This window comes from Thunnus thynnus, chromosome 10 (genome assembly GCF_963924715.1).
Source record: "Thunnus thynnus chromosome 10, fThuThy2.1, whole genome shotgun sequence".
Classification (NCBI taxonomy): domain Eukaryota; kingdom Metazoa; phylum Chordata; class Actinopteri; order Scombriformes; family Scombridae; genus Thunnus; species Thunnus thynnus.
Window position 1 is genome coordinate 17,137,205 of NC_089526.1, and position 25,489 is coordinate 17,162,693.

General features: G+C 40.0%; 1 protein-coding gene and 1 long non-coding RNA gene across 4 annotated transcripts in view; one reads left to right on the forward strand and one right to left on the reverse strand.

Moving 5' to 3' along the window:
- Positions 1-25,489, reverse strand: part of LOC137191492 (uncharacterized) — a 152,495-nt gene that overhangs the window by 36,277 nt on the left and 90,729 nt on the right. The window contains exon 4 of one of the 3 annotated variants that reach the window (XR_010930409.1): positions 21,716-22,046. The exons of the other annotated variants lie outside the window; for them this stretch is intronic. This is a non-coding gene — a long non-coding RNA (uncharacterized lncRNA). Of the gene's footprint in view, positions 1-21,715; positions 22,047-25,489 lie in introns of those variants that run through there. 3 annotated transcript variants of the gene reach the window in all.
- On the forward strand, positions 4,961-15,366 carry LOC137191491 (transcriptional repressor scratch 1-like). Its single transcript, XM_067601610.1, has 2 exons — positions 4,961-6,247; positions 10,915-15,366. The coding sequence occupies exons 1-2, from the start codon at positions 6,133-6,135 to the stop codon at positions 11,640-11,642; spliced, it is 843 nt and encodes a 280-aa protein (XP_067457711.1). The 5' UTR covers positions 4,961-6,132; the 3' UTR covers positions 11,643-15,366.

The window sequence follows — 25,489 nt, forward strand, 5'->3', positions numbered from 1 at the left end:
AGATATTCCAGTAGAGCCCCAGAATAAAAACACAAACCTGGAAATGAACATAATAATAATAATAACGTGATAATGAAATAATATGCAAAAAATAGCAGCTGAAAAAGCAATCTCCACTCAAAAATCACAGATAAACATTGCATAATATGCTCAAAAGCTCCATAACAAGTGAATAAGTGTGTAAGAAAAACTTTTTAGACACACAATATCAAAATTATATTTTTCTGCAGTATGTATTTGGTATGTTTTCTCCTCTCCTCTCCTCTCCTCTCCTCTCCTCTCCTCTCCTCTCCTCTCCTCTCCTCTCCTCTCCTCTCCTCTCCTCTCCTCTCCTCTCCTCTGTTTTGGGACACTCTATCCTGTGCTAATGTACGCTGCATTCTGTTTCACCAGTACAGCGGGAGTCATCAAAAACTGCAAAGAAACAGGCCACATTTCTCCCCTAGCCCAGCACTTCTGCGTGTGTCTGCAAGTGTGCATGTCTGTGTGTGTGTGTGTGTGTGTGTGTGAGTGTATGTGTGCATGTGTCTTTGTGTGGGTGTGTGTGCCTGATGAGAAGAGCTGCTCAGCAATATTTAGCGTTACTGCGACAGAACAGCTTTAGGACAGAACAGAACGAGGCTCACCTTCAGAAAAGACAAAAAAAAAAAAGAAAAAAAAAGGAGAGGCAGAGAGAGGGACAGAGACAGAAATATATTTTGACTTTTCATGCTCCTTGATAGAAACATTTTATTCAAAGGGGAAAACTCAGTGCCAGTCAGTAAAAATACATTTCTTCACACAGAAAGAGATGAGAAAGAAGAGCACACCCTTAATGTGACCTTAAATTGTCGAGAAACAACAAATAAAACAATTTTCAATACTTACATATCTGTATTAGACATTAATTCAGACTTTTTTTGCATTAAAAATGCTCAAATACTGCAGACAATATGTGTGTGTGTGTTAGGGTCAGGGGTGATGTGTGAAAATGAATCTGGGACTCTAAAAGCATTGTGTGTCATTCCAGTGGATCATTAGACATTTGTGTATATGTGCATGTGTTTATAGCGGGGTATTGGACAAGACGGCTTGCAGCAGCTGCTGCTGCTTGCCTGTCACACGCACCGTGCATCAAATACACACCCACATCCACCTACACACACATGCACACACGTGTACACAGACCAGCTGGGCAGCGGCTCTGAGTTTGGTGTACAACATGTGTCGGCCTTCGACGTGGCATAGCATCAATTAAACCAAAGAGAACATCTATCACAGCTAACCTCAGAGCAGTATCTGACACACACACACACACACACATACACACACACAAGGAGGAACTAAAACATCCTTCTTCCTAATCATGAGTGTAATGTTACATTAACAATATATGAGCTCTCTCCCCTCACTTTCTCCTATCTTTAGTTAAATAAAACATTTTTTAAAAAGTTCTGCGATGTCTTTTGCCTAATGAGTCATGGTTAAACTCATTTCAAGCAATATAAAACATCCTGAGAGGAGGATCTTACATCCTTAACTGAGGCTGTTAAAAAGTCTTTTGGTATTAGTGTAAACAAACACACATCTTACATTATGGACTTTGGATTAAACACACAAAAACAAATTTTATCAATTCTTGTCTAAATTTCTAATTCAGACACTGAAAAACATTTCTTACTACAAAAAAGTAGGAGTCACAATATCACTACTCCATTTGCTTCAAGTCAGTTTCTAATATACGAACTACAATGATAAAACAATACTTAAGAAGTTATTATTTGTGCAAGAATTGCAGTAACTTACATGTACTATATCAGATATTTAAATAAGATACCTTTATTATCCAAATCAAACATCTACATATCAACTGAATTAAATAATACCAGTGTGCTCACGAGGCCTCCTGACAAAATGAAAAAACCCTCCCATTTCTCCCAAAAATAAAGCAAGGTGCTGTTAGAGAAGTGTGAGGATGACACCAACCACAGAACACCCAGAGCTTTCCACTTTTGGCTGCAATTCACACTCATGTGCGCTGCGGTGAAATATTGTCCCTTCCATCCTTAGAAATTACTCTCACATCCCCGACAATCTGAAACAGACACGATGAATGACTCGCCGTCATTTTGGCACTTAGTCTTTGATTGTTGGATATACAGTGGATCTCATTTTGAAAATGCCAGATGTCAGTGATGAGAAAACATTTTAATGACCTTGTTAAGTCAAAATCAGACATGAAATATTGTGTGAATAACACATTGATGGATACGGCAAGCTGAATATCTACATGTGTATGCATGTGCTGGTTGTGTGTCAAGTCTATGTGTGTATAATGTTTGTTTCTGTCCATATGTGTCAAGCTGTCGGTGTGTGTGTGTGTGTGTGTCCACATGGCCTCTAATGATGATGAAATGTGTTGTTAATGTTGTAGGGTATTTCAGAAGACTAACAGTTGTTGGAGAGGTGGTTGTATGGTGTGTGAGTGTGTGTGTGTGTGTTAGGCCAGTTGTGTGTGTGTGTGTTTAATTGGACCTCCCTGAGCTAGTCTCCAGGTGATGGAACTCATCTGCTCTTCCCCTGATTAAGGACAACAGATGGACTGGTAGCAACACACACACACACACACACACACACACACACACACACGCGCAAACAGACACACACTCACACACACACACACGACACACACAGACACACAGACACACAGACACACAGACGCACACACACACACACAGTACAAATCATGTGGCCTGTAATCAATACTAAATACATAGAGTGGAAACATATCAGTCATATGAACTTTACTTGAACTTCAACAAACTTATTACTGTACATACTGACTTTTTTTTCTCCTAGATACTCATTCATTGAGCTCAAATGACCCAGATGCCTCTTCATAAGCACCACTTGTCTCATAATCATTCTCCAAATCTTAATAAAGCTGCCTCTCTAACATGACATCTTCACTGTCCTTCTCAATCTGTTTGACTGACGGAGATTCTAAATTCATTCAATTCATTCATTTAACCAAGAAGACCCAGCGAAACTAAAAAAACAACAGGACTAGCACTGACATTGCAAAATGAGTCATATTTGACAATGACAGTAAATATTTTAAAACTTTAAAGGATAGGTTCACAATTCTTAAAGTCTGTCCTAAAACAACAGTCAGGTGCCCAAATTAACACTGACACATGTTTTTCCTGCCGTAATCATTCCTCCTGTTCGTACTGGCCATTAAGATGATGATCTACTTTCAATTCAAGTGAGGACGAGAAAATCCACAGCCGTCCTTGCATGTAAAAATATATGTATATGTTTTCTTGGAGATAATATGAAGCTTCAGCCACAAGCAAAACGTGCGTCAGTGTTCATTTGGGCACCTGACTATTAATGCGAGACAGACTTGGAAAAATTGTGAACTTATCCTTAACTTATTTATGAATAATTTTACACAGGGTTGCAAAAGTCATGGTCACTGACTCACAAACACATACAAACACACAACCAGACACTGACAATCTTGTAACATTTCTTTGCAACACTGTAAACTTGAACTGTTCTATCCTTGATGGATAGAGTTGATAAATGAATGGGGAATAAATGCTAAATATACAGTACAAATGTGTATATTTACATTAACATATTCAAAAATACATGCATTTGTTGAATTCATTATCAATGTGTTTGATTTTTCCTTTGTAATTTCCCCTTATTTTCTAATCTGTCACAGGTTTACCTGAGTCAAAGTCTCAAGTATCAAGTCAACAACTCACTGAGGTGATATGAGACCAGATTTGACCAGAATAAACTCTGATGCCAGAGTTTGTCCTGAAAATCTTCAAATTACTGCAAATACTTGGTCTTTAAGTGGTTTCTCTGTAGATCAAAGTCACCCACTGAGCTTTCTGTAACCTTTAACAGATGTTCAGCAACTTTTCTCAGCCCACAAATCTGAGTCAGTGAGTCCTACCTGCCTCATTAAAACATAGTTTCTTTTAACCTGTAGGGACACCAACTCAGTAATGTGTACTTTTACACACTGGGACTAATGAAAACATATTCATATAGTGTTATTCTGTGTGTGTGTGTGTGTGTGTGTGTGTGTGTGTGTGTGTGTGTGTGTGTGTGTGTGTGTGTATGTGTGTGTGGTCACTGACCTTATGCACCACTTAAATACTGCCAGCATTTAACTTTTTGGTCTAAATCATGTAAATGAAAGATCAAACTTGACACTTTTGGATGACTTTTAAAACTAAAACGTGCTAATCAATAAACCTTGTTGCAAAGAAAGATACATCAGAAGCATATTTTTTCTCTTTGTTTACATTCATCTGAAATTATTTCACTGATATTTTGGGACAGAAAAGGAGACTGAGGCTAAAAAGACAAACGTGTACACAACATTTGATTCATTAATCTCTCAAATTATCTTTGTCGTTGTTACATAATAGACACAGAGCAGCGACAATCCTCGATTTTGCAGTAAAACTTGTCAGTGAACCCGGTGTGACCCTGGAGCAGATATTACTCCACTCCCATATTAATGCGGCAGTCACTGTAAAACACTCCATTTGGTCTACATCCATTTGCCTTCGGGGCCACATTAATGATAATTACGAGGCTCTCAGCATGCTAGTTAATATTCCATAAAATCCATGTCATCAGGAGGAAAAAAAAGCAAAAAAGATAGAAGAGCTTAGCAGGTGATAAAAGAAGAAGGAAACCAAAAAAAAAGTATATGCACTAGAATGGGACAATATTTAAAATTCATGTTACACGCTGTGATTGCTGAATCAAATCGATGAGTGCTAGAAAAAAAAAACCTATAACAATAATTTCCATTCTTATCTCCCTAAAACATGGCGCCTCGCCTCACACACATTGAAACTACCACACACACACACACACACACACACACACACACACACACACACGCTCAAAAAATGAAGAGAGAGAGAGAGAGAGAGAGAGAGAGAGAGAGAGAGAGAGAGAGAGAGAGAGAGAGGAGGGGGGAATAAAAGAAAAAGAAGAAAGAAAGAAAGAAAGAGAAAGGGGGGTGGGGGGTGATAACAGCTTCAATAAATCATCCGGGCCAGTCGCCGCTCCCCGGGGATGTGGGATGGATTAAATTAAGCACTCCCTCCGCCCGTGTGTCTATCCATCCCTCCATCTCTCTCTCTCCCTCTCTCTCTCTCTCTCTCTCCCCCTCTCTCTCTGCGCCTTATAAATGCCAACAGCTGATCGCGAGACGGCACACTCACGGGAACACCTCGCGGAAGCTGCAGAAAGAGAGAGACGAGAGGGGAAGAGAGAAGAGAGAGAGAGAGAGAGAGAGAGAGGGATACAGAAAGAGAAAGAGGGGACGCTGTTGATCCACTCGGCCGCAGGGGGAATCTTTATTGTGATTATTTACCGCTCTGAATAGTCGCTGTTGACGGGAATTAAGGACTATTTCTGCGGCAAAGAGGGAAGGACAAGGTGTCCGACATATTTTTTTGAAAAGCTTCCAGAATCTCCCTTCCATTTTTTCCCTCCTCTTATTTTCTTCGCATCCCTCCCTCCTCCTCCTCCTCCTCCTCCTCCTCCTCTTCCTCCTCCTCTTCATCTCTTCTCTCCTCTTCTTTTAAGAGGCCCGAGAGCCGAGGCGCGCGCTGCAGGGTGCCATCCACCGCCTGTTAATTTTTTTTTTTTTTTTAGGCGAATCTTTGGACTGCACACGAGCCTCTGTCTCCCCCGGTCTGCCCGCCTGCCCGCGAGCACTGAGAGCGCGAGGCACCCCGCGGAGGGAGCTGTCCGGTGCTGAAGTTGCATTTCTGTCTCCCTCGCTGCGAGAGGACTAAACCGAAGAGGAGGCAGCGACAGTCAGAGAAACTGCAAAGAAACAAGACGCCGCTGTTGGTTGAACGTCAACTCTTTTACCGGGTCAGTTCACCGCTCGCGCTTCTTCCAAAAAAACCCGAAGACAATCTTTGCCGCCGGTTCTTGTCGGTGTGTGACGGGGCGAAACCATCACGCTGGCCTCGGTGATCGGCTGTGTTTGTTGTGAGTGTGTGTGGTTGTGTTTGTGAGTGTGTGTGAGTGTGAGTGTGTGTGTGAGTGTGTGTGTGTGTGTGTGTGCGTGTGTGTCGGTGTCGGTGTCGCACCATCATGCCAAGGTCTTTCCTGGTGAAAAAGGTGAAACTGGATGATTTCTCCACCGGGGCGGATTTGGAGAACGCCTACCGGCACAGGACAGACCTCAGCCTGCGGCTCCATGACAAAGGTAGGTCAGGCTGCCTACACAAGCAGCATTAACAGGTGTCTTGAAAACAAGTCAGTCTCAAAGAGGAGGAGGAGGAGGAGGAGGAAGAGAAGAGGTTTCCAAAGGGAGACTAAAAGGTGGATTTACCTGTTGTATGCTAGAGGGATTCCCTGACTGTGACTGTTCTTTAAACTCGGCACCATTGGTTGACACATGGGTGCAGTCCTGCAACTCTGAACATAAAAATAACTATAATACTCACCTAGTGTATCAATAATGCTCCATAATGAGTTTATAGTGAGCGGGAATCACTGTTGCTCTCTATTTCTGTACACAATCCGATTTACCTGTAGCCTTTCCATTGAAACTTATTATTATTGGCTACTTGTAGGGTGATGCGGGTGTACTTGAGGCAAACAAGTACAGCAGCTTATAGCAGACAGTATCGAGTTATTACATAGTCTAGTTATTACATTTGTCTTGCATGTTTCACAGCGTTACATTGGTGGAGATTGTAAGAGGTTTTGCACTTTATATGACTATACGAGTAGAGAGATGAGAGTGGGAGGGCACGAAAAACCACAGAATAACTGCCAATCTCAATAATCATACACACGGTGAGAGTAACCACAGCACCGCTTCATTTACTGGGAGCATATATGATAGAGCAGAGTTGATTTTTTAGCGGTTGGTCGGTTGTAGGAGTTGCTACTGAAGCGGAAAGGTCACTTGAGAAATCAACTAAATCCAGCGCATCCCATGTTTCATCGATTTTGGCTCATAGTCAGAAGGGACTTTTTTCCCTCCTACGCAGGCTAAAAGGTTAAAAGAGATGAAGACGGGACAGCGGTTATTAATATCTGGTCCACTTTTACTTGGTTTTGTGGAATTACTGAGCCGACAGGTCACTTGGAATCAAAATGTTTAATTCATAAACCTGCTCTTAACTGGACATGCTTCTGCAGTGTGGGGTTTAACATGTGGAAGGCATTGCATAAAAACTTTATATGTTTATAGTAGAGAAAATAACCTGACAAAACATTATGACACTTGAATGTTTGATACGTATATTTATACCTGTTTATTTCACTGACAGCAGGTGCAGCAACAAAACAGCTACAATTCAGATCTTCTTTCTGCAACAATACTGTGTCCAAAAACCACAACCACCAATGTACTCCGGATTTGTTCTTCTTGGTCGCATAAAATTAGCCTCATGCATCACAGTCACATATCCTTTCATTCTGCATTGTCTGAGCTCAGTGTCCAGGTGTGCCTGTCCCGTTTTTTTTTGCAGTGTTGGCAGATTTCTGCACAATGATATCTCGCCAAGCCTTTCTGTGGAGAAATGCATTGCTGCCATAAGCTGTCATATTATAGAGACACAGAAAGACAAAATAGGATCAGAATTGCCTCTTATCTCACTTAACTGTTGAATATAAGTTAATGGTAACAGATTCTGAATTAAAGTGGTAATTTTATCCAAATTGATTGCCTTGGAATAACTGTTTAATATGGATAATAGTTTATTTTTGTAGCATATAATATTTATATTTTTAGATTGACTTTCTAGCCATAATAGGCCCTGCTGCATGTATCCTAAAGCGACAGTGTGACTCATTGTGTTGTGCTGCCCTGTGCTGCTCTGAAGCTGTGAACTTCCCCACACCCTCCGACAGCGTGCGTCACATTTTACACACACAAAAAAACCCAGAGATGCCTTTTCCATGTAAATTAAGCCACTGACTGCACTGCTTCCACCCCAGTGTCATTGACAGGCTGTTGCACATCAACGTGTTCATTCATATGCGCGTTTTTTTTTTTTTTTTTTTTTTTGGTGCCTGCATCTCTCTGCTCATGTCAGTGGTGTATTTATAATGTCGAGGTTAACAAGCCCTGCTCGGCTTGACACGCGATCTGCCGCCTCAGCAGCACCGTGCAGCGCTGCCTGTCCCGGCCACCTTTTGTCTCCATCCCTAACACTTGATGGCAACAGCTTAATGCGGCTGCCTGCTATACACAGTGCAGTACGGGCTCTACCCCACAACAAGAGCGTCTGCATGTTATAGGAACAACTTTCTGCCTGAACGAAGCGGAGTTTGGAATAATTTATATCCCACCCGTGTTCCGTGCGTTGTGCGTGATGGGAGTGTGTATCCAGATGGGACGCCGTGGCAGATATAAAGTAGCTGTTATCATATGTAGACAGATATGTGGTGTCAGGTGGAGCTTGTTGCTTCTGCGTCTAACTCAAAAATCCTCTGAGAGACTGGAGGAATAATAACAACGGGAATTCCTTATAGGAGGAACAACCCTGATAGTATATTCTTGTCATGGCTGCAGGTTCAGACTGTTTTATGTAGAATAAGATGATAATGCCAGAAATGAATCACATCTGTCTTCCTAAAAACTGTTAAAGTTTGGAAGTCGTTACCTGCAGAAAAATAATCTCATCTGCAACCAAGGTTTTCTTTTCTTGTCTAAAAATACTCCCAAAAGAAATTCTCTGAATCTTGATATTTATTTAATTCACTTAAAGCTATTTTTTTATTTTCTTTTTCTGTGTGTGCATCTGTGAATAGTAAATAGCTTTTTGGATGGCTCAATATGGATGTAACTTTTTTAAAAAAGTTATCCATGTAGGATTTGGGTATGTATTAGATTAATATTTGTTGCATTTTAATAAACAGAAAAGGAGGGAAAAAAGCCTAGTTTCTTATATTTTGTATACAACTTGTGTTTATAGACTTTACTGTACAATTGCGAACAGTTCAGTCTGGTCTCTAATTTAAAGTGTTAATTTTAACCACCTAAACTGTTGCACAGTTTAAAAGGCAGTAAACCACAAAAACATGTTTTTGCATAATGAGTACAGTCTTTGTTCATGAGTAAACAAAAGAGACAGTAAATAACCAGAAAACAACATGTGAGTGAAGACAAACTTGTAGATCCCCACCAAAAAACACGTTTAGTCAGTGAATTGAATCTAAGGGTGTTTTTAATACAGTCTGAGCTTGCACATGCTAGTTTAATGTACTGTATGTGCAGTGTATACTGTGCATGTAATTATGCATTTCCATATGTAGGCTGTTACCAAATGAAGAAATATTCACGTTTCTAATTCCCCCTAAAAACACTTAGAATTGAAAAGAACGGCATTTTCGGATAAGCATGTAACTAGAGGGAGTGGTCGCATCATCCAACCTGCTTTAGAAAGAATTTTAACTAACTGTATTTTTCCTGTAAGGCTCACTGTGCAAGTCTTCAACCCCCTCTGATCTGTAAAAATGCACCATACCGTTGACTGCAACGACTGAGCGTGTGCAGCAGCCCTGCTGTCACTGTGCCATCGACCTGCACCGCACTGGATCTGCCTGTGGTGCTGATGCTCATTTTCACATGCTAAATCAGCTCTCTCAAGTTCAGGGTCAGCTTGTGTGCATTCATCTTTCACAGAGGAAATGTTTTAACTGCAGCCTTTAAAGACTGAGAGGAGTTATATCGCTGAATTATTTGTGGACTTATACTGCAGACTGTTTTCGCATTCCACTACTGGCCACAGGTGTGCAGGGCAGAGACAGATGTTCTGTGTTGCAATATGCCAATTTAGTCTTTCGCATTTGTTAAAAGTTGTTAAAAGTAGTTGCTGCTGCAGTACTGATGGTGAGTTTATGCCATGCGCTACCACTAATGCAGGGTAAATGCGGGGTAATTGACTTGGCATAGTTTTTGCACTATTACAACAGGGTAGATAGAGGATGAAGGACTGTGAGTATAATCATAGTATGTGCACCTGTATGTCTGACAGGCAGCAGGTTATTAAAGTCTGTATCAGTACATTTAGAGTGAGAGCAGGATCACAATACTTTGTGCCCCTTAAAAAACAGAATGATGCCTTTTATTTAACAGCAATACAGTGTATAACCACAGATTAACTGGTTAAATATATAAAGTTGCTGACCTGGGATCAGCTCTTATGCAGCCTTCTGTTTCACCCACTGTGCAGCCATTTTTCACATTTCTTTTCTGCTCTTTAAAGGAAAATGCATCTGGCATCTATACACACACAGTACAATGCCACCTTTCATGTCAACTTTTGTTTCCCTCCATTCCCTCACACTTCAGTTACATTTGTTACATACAACATACAGTAATGCACCAGGAACAAGTTACTGGTTGAATGAACCAGCTGTTTGGAATATTTTATGTCGACTCTCTATATTCTGTGTTATAACAGATGCATTCAAGTGGGATGCAGAAGCAGAATAAACACCAGTGGCCCGCTGTATATCGCTAATGGTTTAATGTAGTTGTTTACATCCGTGACTATGCAGTTATTTAATTACACCAATTCAGACTGCATCCTGCTGGCCATTATACTGAATCTCCACCAGTACTGTGAAGACGGATATGCTTGGGAAAAGAGGACTATCTGATTTCACTGTCTTCTTTGGTGTAATATAAACTGCAGGTCTCTGTGGTGGTGAGCGAGAATTTTTGCACATGTGTCTCTCAAGGTGGTTTTACAAAAGCAAATTTAAATTCTTTACTATCAGTTATGTCAGTGGCTACATCAGGGACAAATATCTCCGATTCCCATGTCAGTGTTCAGTGTAAATCCATTTTTATTAAAACATCCATTTCAGCGCTCTATCTCCTAATACTGTTTTATTGTTTTTCCATAACAGGTGGTTACATCAGTGACTACATCAGCCCTGGTGTGTACGATGGTGAGAGTGACAGCGGGATCAAGGTGCCCTCCCCTGACCCCCTCTACGATGGTATCCACAGTGACTACGGGGCCCCTGACTCTGAGTCTCCTGACAGCCCCGGCTCAGAAATCACTGATGGTTACATCAACGGAGACGCTGCGGTGAGTGAGGGTTACACAGTTGATGCCTTCTTCATCACAGACGGTCGCTCGAGGAGGAAAGCCATCGGCAGCCCCAGGACCATCCAGAGGCACACCTGCAACGAGTGCGGCAAAACCTACGCCACGTCTTCCAACCTGAGCCGGCACAAACAGACACACCGCTCACTGGACAGCAAGTTGGCAAAGAAGTGTCCGACCTGCGGGAAGGTGTACGTGTCCATGCCCGCCATGGCCATGCACCTGCTCACGCACGACCTCAAGCACAAGTGCGACGTGTGCGGGAAAGCGTTCAGTCGACCTTGGCTTTTACAGGGCCACATGCGCTCTCACACGGGCGAGAAGCCGTTCGGGTGCGCCCACTGCGGGAAGGCCTTCGCAGACCGCTCGAACCTGCGCGCTCACATGCAGACCCACTCGGCCTTCAAGCACTTCAAGTGTAAACGCTGCAACAAGACCTTCGCGCTCAAGAGTTATCTGAACAAGCACTACGAGTCTGCCTGCTTCAAAGGCCCCTTCGCTCCTCTCGGCCCCCTAGATGCATGACCCCCTGCATAGATTAAACAGACAAAACTGCAGACATAAATTACCATTATCCTTACAGACTGAACTGCAGACACAAACAATCTATTTTTGGTCAGAATATGACCTTGCTTTCCCTCCACTCTCACTCCCCTCCCCGCCCCCCACACCACCACCTTGCTTTCCCTTGGAGCCTATTCATGATGATGAAGATAGCACAATTTTTCTCCTTGAGATTTGCCCACTTAAGGATTTAACTGATCTACGCATGCACTTCCTCAAAAAAAACTCTTCACCTCCTCTTCCTCTGTCTGTTCTGGATAGAGACAATAATACAAACTTGGCTTCCTCCTGGCATCTAGATACAGTACGACAGTATACAATGATGATGAGGATGATGACAAAGACAATAGTAGGCCTATAGCTACTGGTTCCTCCCTGCACTGAAACGCAGTGAAAGAGTTTTTCCTTCTGATTTTGTTTTTTTTTTGGGGGGGAATAATAGTAATAATAATAGTAATAATAATGATAATAATAATGTTCTGCTGCACCAAGTGACCATATTCTCTCCACCACTGAGGTAAAATACTACTTATTTATTTATTTATTCATGTACCTATTTATTTATTTATTCATTTATTTATTTTGTAACATTTTTGCTTAATTTTATTTGTCGTAAGTTTATACTTGATTTGATAACAATGAAGTAATATCGTTTCATATTTGTTGCACTTTAATTTCTGTATATGTACTATGTAGGGATTTTGCCAACCTCTTTTTTTATCACTACAGGCCAAAGCATATGTCACTTTTTTGAGTACTATTTTTTCCTATTATGTTGTTTACCTTTTTCTTACTAACGTTATTGCATGCAAAAAAATAATGAAATCTATGCCAACATCATAAAAAGCTTATGATTTTTTGCCAAAATCCTATAGATAGAACCTGAGGGCAATATTTTTCTCTTGGAGCCTCCGTAGGACTCTTTAAAAGCAATAATCACCTAATGCATGGTATTTTATGATGAAGTTATGAAGTATTACCTACTACTGTATAGCAGTTTAAAAATCAGGTATGTTTTACTTCACCTATAGTCATAAACAGAAAAATACTAATATTACAGACATCAGGGAACATGCCAATGTAGTGTTAGAGAAACAAAAAGAAAAGTCCTGTCTTTCCTCTCTTGTTATGCACTGCCTGCCTCTTAGTGAGTAGAACTAACGTAGGATGTAGGCTAGAGAGGCTGGGATCAGCTGCCTGCTGGGTGTGAGGCCTATTGTAGGATAACTATGGCCCTTACAGACCCGTGCTAGGCTAATTCTAGCATGAAATAAGCCTGCTAACAATAACCAGGAGAGGCCTAACTTTGGATTAGACCTTGCAACAGTTTACTCAGATTGGATCATTGGCCATTCGTGTGAGATTAGTGGTTTGTTAAAGGTTTTGTGATGTTAAAATGACACTTGAATGTGTTTGAAACATCATTTCCTTGTCATGTGGCCAAATAATATAATAACAGGCCTTCAACAAGCTTTTAATAACCCTAGGAGATCTATCTTATCCTGATATAAACAATAAAATAAGGTTAAGACAGAATCAGACTGAAATGGCAAATTTTGCCGTGTAAGGTGCACCAACCTGAAGTGATGCTTAGTATACATGAGGTTCAGCAATTTTCTGTATACTTTCAGAAGAAAACTGAGTCAAAGTTGGTGCATCGTTGAAGTTGGGCTGAGGTCAACTTTAAATGCAATGCATTATTCAACTACCCCTCCAGTGCACTTCTAAACCATAAAGCGTGCATTCTTCAACCACAGAAAAAGCATGCACTTTAGCGAGATTGGCCTGATTGCTGTTACATTAACTGTTACAGTCCCACATACATTAGACCGAGTCCTGATTATTCTGCAGTAGGCCCCATTCATCCCAACTGGGCCAACCATAGGCTAACTCTATGAGTGATATACCTACAGACAGGCTAACTCAAATCAACCCCGACCCATAGACGGTTTAACCTTTGATCTAACTGGCCAATACCAGTGTTGCTGAACCCAGTTCTCTGCAGCTCAGAAACCTTTTCTACAGATTCATGGAGCTTCCCGGGAGACAGACTGAGGACACACAAAAAGATTTGGATGCTTGTTTATGTTATATGCCATATGTGTTGTAACCTTGTATAGACACATACACACACACACACACTCAGCGCCTGCTGATGAGCTGTTGGAGGAGACCCAGAGAGAGAGTCTGTGGTGTCTTGTTAAAGCCCTCTGCAGTCAAACTTCCAACAGTTGAAAAGAAATGGGGTTTATATTCAGATGTGAATCTGACAAAGGAGTTTTGATGTTTCCTCAGGCATGAGATTACCCAATTAGAGATGGGGTTGACTGATATCCAAGGCCATTTTAGGGATATATGGACAAAAGGAGAGTCTGCACTGAAACATGCACCCATTACCTAATTTCATTTACATCCCAGAGATAAAGTTGTAAAACCTGCATGACATCAAAGGCAAATCAGGTCTGACAATGCTCTGAAGTCAAAAAGTCTCTATTTTGTGATAAAAGTGTTATATTGCAGGAGATAATACAATCTTTTATTCTTTTACAAAAATGAAACTCACAAGTCAATAACAATGAGGCAGTCTTTGTTTTGACTGGGGGAATCAGTGTATGAGTCAGCAAATTGCAGGTCTTATCTATCTCCCTGATGTGTGAACTAGATTTGAGCTGCAATTACTTCAATTTGTATCAGACGATTAGTCGTAAAACTCTTTGTTAGGGCTTACATCTTTGTCTTTTTAATTCATAAACGTGAATACAAATACGATTCAATATTAAACGCACAAATATAGCAAAGAAATGCCACTTAATTCTCTATATGCAAAGAAAGCAAAAACATTACCTGCATACAGTATTTCTTAACACTTCTTGGAGACATCTATCACTGGTGGATACATATATAAATAACAAAAAGCTTCTATTTTACCCACTGAATCTAAAACTTCCAACTCTGTGAAAATGATAACAGTAACAACATAATCTCAGCAGTAGTGATTGATCACAGGATGAAGGTGTCATAGTTGCTGAACAAATTGCTGAGAGTATCTCTGGCTGCGATGTCTCCAGTTGTTGTTTACGTGTCACAAATTGTATCCTCGTGTGTTAAAACTCTGGTTGCAATTTTGCATTGCAGTCAAACATCTTTGGCTAAAGTTGTTGCCGTGTGGTTGCGTGGTGGTTTTAAGGCAGACAGGTTCAGTTTGTGTGTTTGTCTGTCTCTGGGTGAGCTCCAGATCTGTTCTCTCCAAGCACTTCCATTCTAGTCATCTCCACCTTAACGAAAGTAGCACAATGAAACTAACTAGAATTCAGGTAGAGAAGAATTAAAAACCTTGTACTAGCTTGACCTCTCTTCTTTTTTTGTATTTCCAAGTTAAAGAATGATGATAACCTAAATAATCATTTATTGCAAGAGGGTTTGTAAAGAATCCTTTGGATTGAGACATTTTTACTGCTGTATAGTGATATCTGACACACCTTGTCTCAGGAGGTCTGGCTCTCTGGTGCAGAGAGAGGATCTCCTGGGTTTTTTTGAGCCAGTATTCAGACAATGTAAGCACAATGAACACAAAGCATTTTGTGGCACTTCATAATAAAGAATAATCTTAACCAACAAAGGCACTTTGTTGTAGTTTTGTGTGTTGTTTTGAGATATAATAAAGTCTTTTTTCTGTCATGATAAATTCACATAAACTTGTGCTTGAATGGTAAGTAATGTAGGTTCTTCACTCCTTTTAAACCCTGTTGAACATACATTTCTCTTCTGCCAACTGTGTGTGTTTTAAAGCACTTTATGCTGATAAAGTAAATTTATCTTTTAGGTCAGAAGAGTGCTGAGTACATTTTCACAGAATAACACTCATTCTGGACCCATACTTGTATTGGCTTTGTCAATATTGTATGTTTAAAGAGAGACTGGGTTAACATTGGTGCACAGTGTGCTCATTAGCACTCTTTAGGCTGGAAGCTATCTACCAGTAATGGGCTGCCTGGATGCTTACAGCAATACAGCAGATTGTTAATTCAATATTTGGACATTTAGCAGTGGTTAGAGTGTCACTTAAAGTCCCCCTCCACTCTAAAATGTGTTGCGCTTATTGTTACTTCAGTTGGATGTTTGACCTTCACTGTGCAGAATGATGGATGTGCAGTTTGACACACATTCATCTGCTGAAAAGGGAGTTTCTGTGACTCTGATTCACCTTAAATCTGAGTTAAAGGAGGGTGTGTCTACAAGCATGATTTGTGACATAACATTAACAGTGAAGTAGGAAACATCTTAAGGTCAAGTGGTTTCAATATTTGCATATTCATAGATTCTGCATTTTTCAATGAGGGAGAAGGAGTAGATTTAGTTTTTAAGTATTTATAACCACATAATTGATGTCTGTTGCGGAAAGACCATATCATACAGAAATTACTATTCAAAGCAGAGTAATGTTATGTCTTAAAATATGTCTGAAGAGGATCTTTGAAGGAATAGTTCCACATTTTGAGAGATATGCTTATTTTCGTTCTTGAAAGGGTTAAATGACAAAATTGATGCCATTCTCATGTCTCTGTGTTACCGGTGCTTCAAAAGTTCAAAAATTCACCTACCAACACCCCTTAATTTTATTTATTAACACATTGAATCATTTTTGCATAATCTGTACCCAGACAGAAATGTAAAAACAATTAGTGCCAAGACATTGTTACAGTACATAAGACATGTACAGTTTAAACAAATGATAATAATAAGTCTAATAAGTCAGCTTTAGAGGAATCGGTAGGTACATTTTTTTATCCATGCTAGCTGTTCCCCGCTGTTTTATGCTAAGCTTCCTGGCTCCAGCTGCATAGATTGCGTACAGACATGAGAGTGGTAATGATCTTCTATTGTAACTGTAGGCAAGAAAGTGAATCCTCTTTCCCATAATGTTGCACTATTCTTTTAAACTTTATAAGTCACATGTCACATGTTTGACAACAACAGTCTATTGTCATTTAAACGTCATTTATCAATATGATATAATGTTACAAATACATGAGACAAACTGGAAGCTTATGTTCATTCTGGTTTCCTATTTCAAGATTTTCTCACATATTTTAATCAAAGGGGGTTTGTTACTAATACAAATAAAAACAACTAGGCCCTGCTGTGTGCCATCATAGCTTTTTTAATAAAATACACTGGGAATACTCTACACCAGTAGAGGCTGGTCCATAGAGGCATAAGAAGTTGATCCTCCTCTATTTTTTGAGAGGCAAAAGGGAGATCAAAATATAAAAAAGAATATTTGGTTGAAAAAAACCATTACCAAATCTCAGTATTTATAAAGTATTTTTCTCTTTTCCATCCATTGCTGAAATTCTGTTTAAAATGCTTCAACAGCGACACCTGCAGGGCAGGAGGAGAAAGAGCAGTGTGTGAAGTGGTGGTGGGGGTGCAATTGGTGGAGGTGCAGTGGGGGACAGAGGAGGACGGGTGCCTGCTGACCTCCGCAGGGCGGGATCTCTTACATTGGACTCAATGTATTTCATTTTTTTTCATGCTAATCTGTGATTGGCCATGACACGTAAAATGACGCTCCAAGGGAGGTCGTCCTCCCTAACCAATCAACAACCAGAATGCAATATTGACATCGAGTTGGTCCAATGATAGTTTCCAGAATTCATCTTCAATTCTCTCCACTGTAAGGCAGAGTAGCAGCAGTAGATAGCTCCTTGTGTTAGCCAACGCAACAGTTAGCTTGTTGTAACAGCCTGAAGGACTCTATACATCCATGGAAGGACTGTTAAGGACTCTTGTTAAGCTAGCGGGAGAAATTATCTGGTCTGTGCAGTGCAGCAGCTGCAGGACGCTGCCAGGGAGGCTGGAGAGAGAAACAACCGGAGAAACAACCAGGAGAGTTAGCTTGTTTGTCATTGTTGCTAATGATATTAGACTGGTTAACCAGCAGCCACAAAGTTCTATTAACTAACAAACAAGATGACCAACAGCCACAAATGGACGCAATGGCATGAATACTTCATCTCCATGATAGAAAGAAGAAGACGTCAGATAACGTGAGTCAGATACAACTTCTTTCTCTGTGTCTCTTTGGTCGCTAATTTCATTTCTGATGGTTAAATGTCTCTGTGTGGCTTTTTTGTGTTTTTTATCTCCTTAACAAGAATGCAGCAGAGATCATATAATGTGTTGTGGGTAACATTAGTTTGCTTGTTGAAGTTACAGTGAGCTGTCTGGACTCACTCATTCATTCGTTTTTAATTGAGTGATTGTTCAGTCACCTGTTGATGTTGTATGATTAGTGTGCAGGAGGTCTGGCTACTTGCTTCTGACAGTTTCTTTAGTTCGTTTTAAACTGAGCCGTATATTGAGTAATAAGCTTAAAGTAACCAGAATAACAAGTGTTAACTAGTGGTGTAACTGATTGTAGTTGATCCGTGATCCGTACGGATCGCCCCCCACGGTTAGGCAGGCATATGAACTGCGGATTAATTGCAAAATTTAATGTCTTATTTAAGACAAAGTAAACAGACTGCTGTAAGTACAAGTCATGGACAGACAGCGTGTTGCTAACAGGGATTTTGAAGAGCAACGATCAAACCAGCGTCTAATTCGGTTCAGAAGTGACATTTGAGTTATGTTTACCTGCTGTTTAATGTGCTGCAGCTGAGCAGCTAATTAGCATCTAGCTGCTAACTGACGTTAACGGTGAATGTTTGTTATCATCAAGTTTTGATGATGTGGACAGAAGCTGTTTCATTCACTGTTTAAAAGAGGAAGGTTTCATGCCTCATATTGCAATAACTGAGCATTGAATATTTTTTATATTTTATTTTATTTTATCTAAACATTGGACATCTTAAATGTTGTTTTCATTTAAGACCATGGGCAAAAGTACCTTGCTGTTTCTGGCTGTCAGTGTGTTATAGAATAAATGGAAAACAAAGTTTTATTTGTCTCCCCCCCTTTTTTTTCCACTGATCCTAATAATGATCTGATCCGTGACTCAAATCCGTGATACGATCCAAACCGTGAGTTTTGTGTTCATGTTAACACCCCTAGTGTTAACATGTCAGCTCTGTAGACTAGGCCTATATTTTGTATATCGTACATATAGATAAGGGTGTGTAAGTCATCTATTTGATACATGCATTAATACTTTCTGAGGTGAACCTACACTTTTAGATCTGTGAATGTTTTTAGTGTTCAGTCTTTCTTGTATTCAGCACTGATCTGAACCTGTATCACATTATAAGCTTTGTGCTACTTTATATATTTCTGTATACTAAGAAAATATATAGGAAACATGTGTAAATCATGTGATATCTTGTCTGTTTTTGATGAGAACATAAATTTGTTGTCACAATAGAACAGTACTATAAATTTGAATTTCACTTTGTTGGTAAAATGACACATTTGAACCACTCCATGGCTAAAATGAGCACTTCGTTGTTTAGAGACATTATGTATATCCTAAATGTCTTTAAAGAAGCAGCCTTTTCACCACTCAGGGGTTTTTGTTTTTGAAAGCAAATTGTTTTATTGTCATATAAAATTGCCCCCCACCCCTCGGATTTCATCAGGTGGGGGACAATGATATAGTTTGATGCGGTGTGTTGTAAGATTCCATGTTGGTTTTCCTCCTGTCCTCCCCAATTTTTTGAGTCACCAGCCGCCACTGCTCTACACTTACACAGTGATGGACAGCAAAATAAGGGGATGCTAATAGAAAGAATTGGAAAGTTTGTTCTTCATTACTGTAATCTTTTTAGAAAAAGAAAGACTTCTAAGGACTTGACATCAGTGTGTGAAGTGTTAAGAGAGGAATGTAAAGCAATACCACTCTCACAGAAAGATGGAAATTGAAATACACTGATGGAGAGTTGAAATGTAACACTTGCTAGACTATTTTTCTTTACAACAATAAAAAAAATTAAAGCATAAGGGCAGAGGATCACATTGTTGTTGTGATCCAGGGCAGAACAAAACCACAGGTGTTATAGCAGCTGCGGTCATGTGGGCTTACTGTGAAATTGCAGGCATTATGTAAACCATGGGAAATTGACCAACTAACTGTAATCTTGCAATGACTTTGAATTAAAGGTGAACTGATTAGGCATCATTCCAGCTGGACCTCACTTCAAACTAACTCATTACAGAGGCTGCTGGTTTTAGGGCTTGACACAAATTCTGCAGAAGTACACAACCTATAACTAATGCCCTGTCTCTTTTTTATTTTGTTGTCATCAATAAAACTTTCAGTGATGTCTTTCACATACATTATGAGGCTTTAAAATTTGTATGATCACCTGTTACATCATACTGTATGATGCAGCCTATATCCTCGAGTGAAGTTACAGTCCAACCTGGCTGTTAGCTCATAAGAACAGACAGTCAAAATCTATTGTTGCTATGCCAACACTTGTGGTATCCAAGGCTAACCATCTATGGTATCTATAGTAGTAAACTAAACTGCCTCAACAAAGACACAATGCAGCACTTTGTAGCTTTATGAAGTATGGTACATCTCCCGATTCTAACCAGAAAATTGGTTTCACAGCAGTTGCAAAAAGACAGAGAAGTGACTGCCCACGCCTGTGAATCACCTTCTCCTCCCTCCCTCCAGGCATCAAACTTCTCATCTCTCTCTTTTCTCTCTTATCTCTCGTCCTTCCCTTCTTGTCTCCTCTCCTCTCTCTTCCTCTTCTTCCCTCCCCCTCTGCCACCTGCTTGCTTCTTCCTCCCATCTCTCCTTCCTTCCTCTGCGTGCTCTCCTCTTTACCCCTTTTCCTTCAACCTCTTCTCTCTCTCTCTCTTCTGCCAAGTCAAACCAGGCCATCAGGCCTTTGAGGACCTGAAAGTCATTTAACTCCTGGTAGATAATAAGTCTTAGAATATAGCTCCTCTCAGATAATAAGCTTTATCACTTGATTGCTCTGCACGCTCCCTACTGTCTTTAGATTCATGTCCAGGGACCTACTCAAGCGAATCACACTATTTCCTTCCTGGCAAGTCAAATTAACACTGTGTGAGTGTGTATATCAGCAGTTACACGTAATGGGGAAAGAGGGAGTGCTGAGGGTGCAAAATAAAATCCAAACAGTGATGGTTAAGGTACCAATAGTGAACTTGTTAACACTTAATATTTAACTGCCTGAAAAATCCACAAGTGTGACATAAACTTGTTACTTCACCTCATGCTGATTTTAATTTTGATCAGCTTATTCTCTCCTTCGCTCCTCCTCCTCCTCCTCCCCTCAAATCTCCCTTCATCACTCCTCTCCCACTAACACCACCGCATCATTAGTGGTTCACTTAATCACCACAAATCTAGTACTTGTTGATACGTATTGCAATAACGACAAGAATTAAAATGAGTAAATGTAAAAAGGGAAGATGAATAAAATTATGTCTATACTCAGTAAAAACAAGTGTAATTTTTAAGGAGAATATGAAAAAACACTTACAGTAACAGTAAGTGTCTTTATGACAAAATTGATTCCTGCACAGCAAGGTCACATTAGGTGTGAAAAGATGTAGAATAATATGAGAGGTAGTGACGGCACGGTGATTAACGATGACCTCAAAGTTGTTTGTGATCAGCTGTGGAAACTGTTGTGCAGGATGAGAAAGCTCAAATTTAATGAGTACATCACTCACTCCTTTCTCTCTTTCTTCCCCCGTTCCCTCGTCTCTCATTGTGTCTCCTCTCATTCATGTCACTCCCCTCTCCGTTATATTAGGGAGAGCGGTAATAAGTACAACTTCCTCTTGGGTTCTCTGATGTCATCTGTTAAAGTGGTCATTACTATGTGCTTTATGAGCTAAGTCACGCCATGCTGTGCTGGGAGAGCATGCATCAATTTAGACGATGCTTTTAATAATTAACAAGTCTAAATGTGATCTTTATTGAACCAAAACTTTCATCTACAATCATATTTTTTACTTAACTCTACTATATTACTGAATCCTAAACTAACTGAAGACTGAGGTTCTAATCATTTAATCTAATAACATTTGCAGATTGTCAATGAATGAACATGAATACACAGTTTTGTATTTTTGTATGGAGCTTGAAATTTAAGAAGCGATACATATTCTTTCAGTTTCAGGTGATGTTACCTCAGCTCGGCACAGTCTAATGTAGACATGGATAAATTGTATCGTTCTTTATCTGCTGCGAAACAACCAACGGTGAAGTATCAATGTAGCCACATCTTCAGCTCGCACTCCTGACATGCATGATGTTGAGAGCGTTAGCGGTGTAGAGGACAGGGCTGTCAACGTTCTCACCACATCCCAGGCAATGTGTAGAGCTGGCAGCTGTCATCCGAAACATCAACAGGCTGAAGACAAGTGCTGTTCTCAACTCTGGTAGGTGGAGGTGAGGAATGAAGAGATGTTGAGCTGGTGGATAAACACTCCGGTTTCTCAGTAGTCTCAGTATCTAGTAAATGGATCGCTTTCTCAATTAACAATTTATTATTGTGTAACTAATGAAATGCAAAGCTGCTAAACACATTTGTCAGTTACAGCTCGCTCAATATGCAACACGCAAATATGCATGTACTACAAGAGATGATATTGATCTGCACAGTAATAAGATGGCAGTTGGGGAACAGTTCATTCCTTTCTCTGTTTCACCTTCCTTCACCCTCTTCTTTTCATGTAAACAGTCAGAAACAGATAACTTTTTACATTTTCCCGACAGCTAACACTGTGCTGGTAGATCCACACCTTTATTCCAGCGATACTTGTTGTCAGAAAACAACCATATTCACACTGAAAAACATTTACAGAGGAATATTTGCGGGAAGAAATTGGCATAGTTGCTGCAGAGAAACCTAACAGCACAGCAGAAGAATCTCTTCTTCTGGATGAGACACGTTAAAAAGATGTCAAAGCTGCAAGCACTATGTCTCACCTTAAAAATAGCAGCCACATGTAGCTTGTGTATAGCAACAGGCCTTATACAGTAGAGCTGTTAAACTGGTTTCTTCTCAACCTGTTACAAGTGATGGGTGCTGACAAGATGAAAGTCTGCAATATGTGTATGAGTGCATGTGTGAGAATACATTAATTGCATACAGTAAGTGTGTGTTCATTTGTGTATAGCGTGTGCTGCTTGCAGGGATACATGTGTGTTCGTTATTGTTTGGCTGAAGGCGATATACAGTGGCTCACCTAGTCTGTCTGGAGCTGCTGATTCACTGTTTCTGCAAATAAACAGAACCGCTCCAAGGCCGGCTGCGGGCCCAGGAAATAGACTGCATCGAAGAGGCAAAACCACATCATTTGTCCTACACTGTCAATCAAATTATTTAATTATTCATTAAGCAAGGTGTTCTTTTGGTGACAGTCCAATAGATAAAACTAAGATAAAAGAGGAAAAAAGAACCCATGACAGAATAAAGGTCCAAACACAAGCTTACACATTCATCATAACTCGCTCCTAATTTGATGCCTCTGTGGTGCACTGCAGGCAGCGGATTTGAAGCGTCAGCAGTAGAGGTACTTGCGATTACAGTGACAGAAGATGTTGATGTGTTTTATTTATTGTTTGGTGGCCTGTCGTGAAGTCTCCATTCAGTTACGGACAGCTATAAACAAAAAGTCAATACTCTGTGATGCTCCAAATTCAAACCGTGTTCAGAGCAGATAAGTTAAAGTTGATTTTCGCACGTTTGCTCACCGAGCTGCTGAAGACAGATGGCACACTGAAACAGCTTTTGACTCTTTCAGTTTTTATGGCTGTCTCTGTTTAATTAAACTTTTCAAGAATCTACTGATGAGTAATTTATGTTAAATTTCTGTTCATGTTTAAATTAGTATTATTATCATAAGCAGCAGCACCTTCCTCTATCTCCTTCTCTTCTTCTTATTAAAATATCTCCAGTACCAATACAATAACGACACTAGTAAAACCAATAATGATGAATAATGTAGCATACGGCGAACATTACGGCAAGGAAATGACCTTTATAGTAAATGGTTATGCTGTTAGATTTGGTGGTAAAGGCCCTGCTGTCTGATGGAGCTCTCAAGCAACAATGAGCATTGTGCTGGGAGAACTAACCCTTCTATCAAACACATGCATCAGTGGGAGGCAAATACCGGTCTGTGGGCCAAATCCGGACCTGCAGCAAAATTATTTGGCTCTTTGATGAAAGTTGAAGTTTTGATTTTCATAGTTAACATTAAAACTTTTACATCATTTTTCCACAAATCTATTGTAGATTAAAAATACCCAAAGAATATAAGCTTGCCCACAGATGATGAGGCATTAATAGCATGGTTGCACCATGCTATTTGAAGAGCGCATGTTGCTGAAATTAAGTCTAATTAAACTACCAGAAATTATATTTTAATGTGTGAATTCCAGCTGTTTTAAGTCCGGAAATTTAGCCGATTTGACCGGAACAGATTTGGTCTTCACAAACACATATAGATGGCAGTCTAACAGAAATGGTGTGTTTGATGCCAGTTTTTAACAACATCACAGATTTCAACCATAAATGAATCAGCAGGATATATTGGTAAATAACCAATAAGGTATCTGTCTTGTCTTGACATATGTTATCAATCAATTCTATTCTGAAATGAATTAAAAGAAATAAACAAACCATATAAGTCTACATTTCCACTTTGCCGGTTAGTGGACCCCAAAATGAAAAAATCCCCCAAAAAACTGGCCCATGGTTGAATCTAATTTCTGACCGCTGACATACCTGAACATTAGATCTTACTAACATCAACAATAGCAAGCTTCAAAACACAGGGAGGAGGATGGGATGGTGCAAGCAACACGGTCACAGGTTGTCATTTGTCACTGACTACCAAACTTCAAGATGGTGAGTTTTTTCTAACGTGAGAGCTGACACCAGAAGAGAGAAACAGAGTAGATAAAAAAGAGAGAAGAGTGGCTTACTGTATATCGGTTTAGTGTCTGTCTTTGTTTGTTAACCTATATGGACTGAAAACCAAGCTGAGCCCAGTTCACGTTTTGCGACACAAGAAGAGGTGAGTGTGAGTCAAAGGATTACAATTTGATATCCAGTAATTACATTACAGTTATTAATCCCAGTAACACTCCATTACTTTTACACTTGGGGTTCGGCGTGCTCGCTGTCTGCAGGGTTGTGTTCAGCTGACAGATTGCTCCAGAGGAGGTGAATTGCAACTTCCAGACTTGTCTTATTTACATGTTGTTTGTTGTGAGCTGGTTTGCTAACATTAGCCACAGGTACGCCTACATTCAGGAGGAAACCTAAAGCTAGTTTTGCTCAGAATTGGAGAGTGTGTAAATGGGGCAGCTGAGGTCGGGACATCTGGAGTGTGCAGTCACAGAGGCTAGGCTAACGCTAGCTGCTGGATTGTCAGTAGATCCTTCCAAACTCAAGTCAAGGAAAAACTCCCTAAAAAAAAAACTTTAACAGAGAAAAAATGGAAGATACCTCAGGGAGATACAAACTGTATCCTGCCTGCTTGTTAAACCACAAACATCTTATTTTCTATTCTACGTGTGTTAAATACAAAAGATGCAACATGTGGGGTTGGAGGATCTTGAGTTAAAGGCAACTTTGACATAGCTAATGGTCAAGTAATTAAAGTAAAGAAACACATTCCTTTTGCTGCTGAGGAATGAGCAAGTAATGTAACTGCTTTTACAATGAGTAAAGTATAATCAGAAATTGATGACAATTTCCAAGTAGTTAGCAGCTGGTTCAGCCAAAGGCTAAATAGGCAATTAATCCTGTAGACCGAACAACAAATCATGTCACCAGTACTACTTGTGCTGTAATAGAGGGAATGCA

Coding starts and splice junctions, on each gene's coding strand:
- LOC137191491 (XM_067601610.1), top strand. CDS start 6,133: ATGCCAAGGTCTTTCCTGGTGAAAAAGGTGAAACTGGATGATTTCTCC. Junction 6,248..10,914: donor CCTGCGGCTCCATGACAAAG/GTAGGTCAGGCT, acceptor TTTCCATAACAG/GTGGTTACATCAGTGACTAC.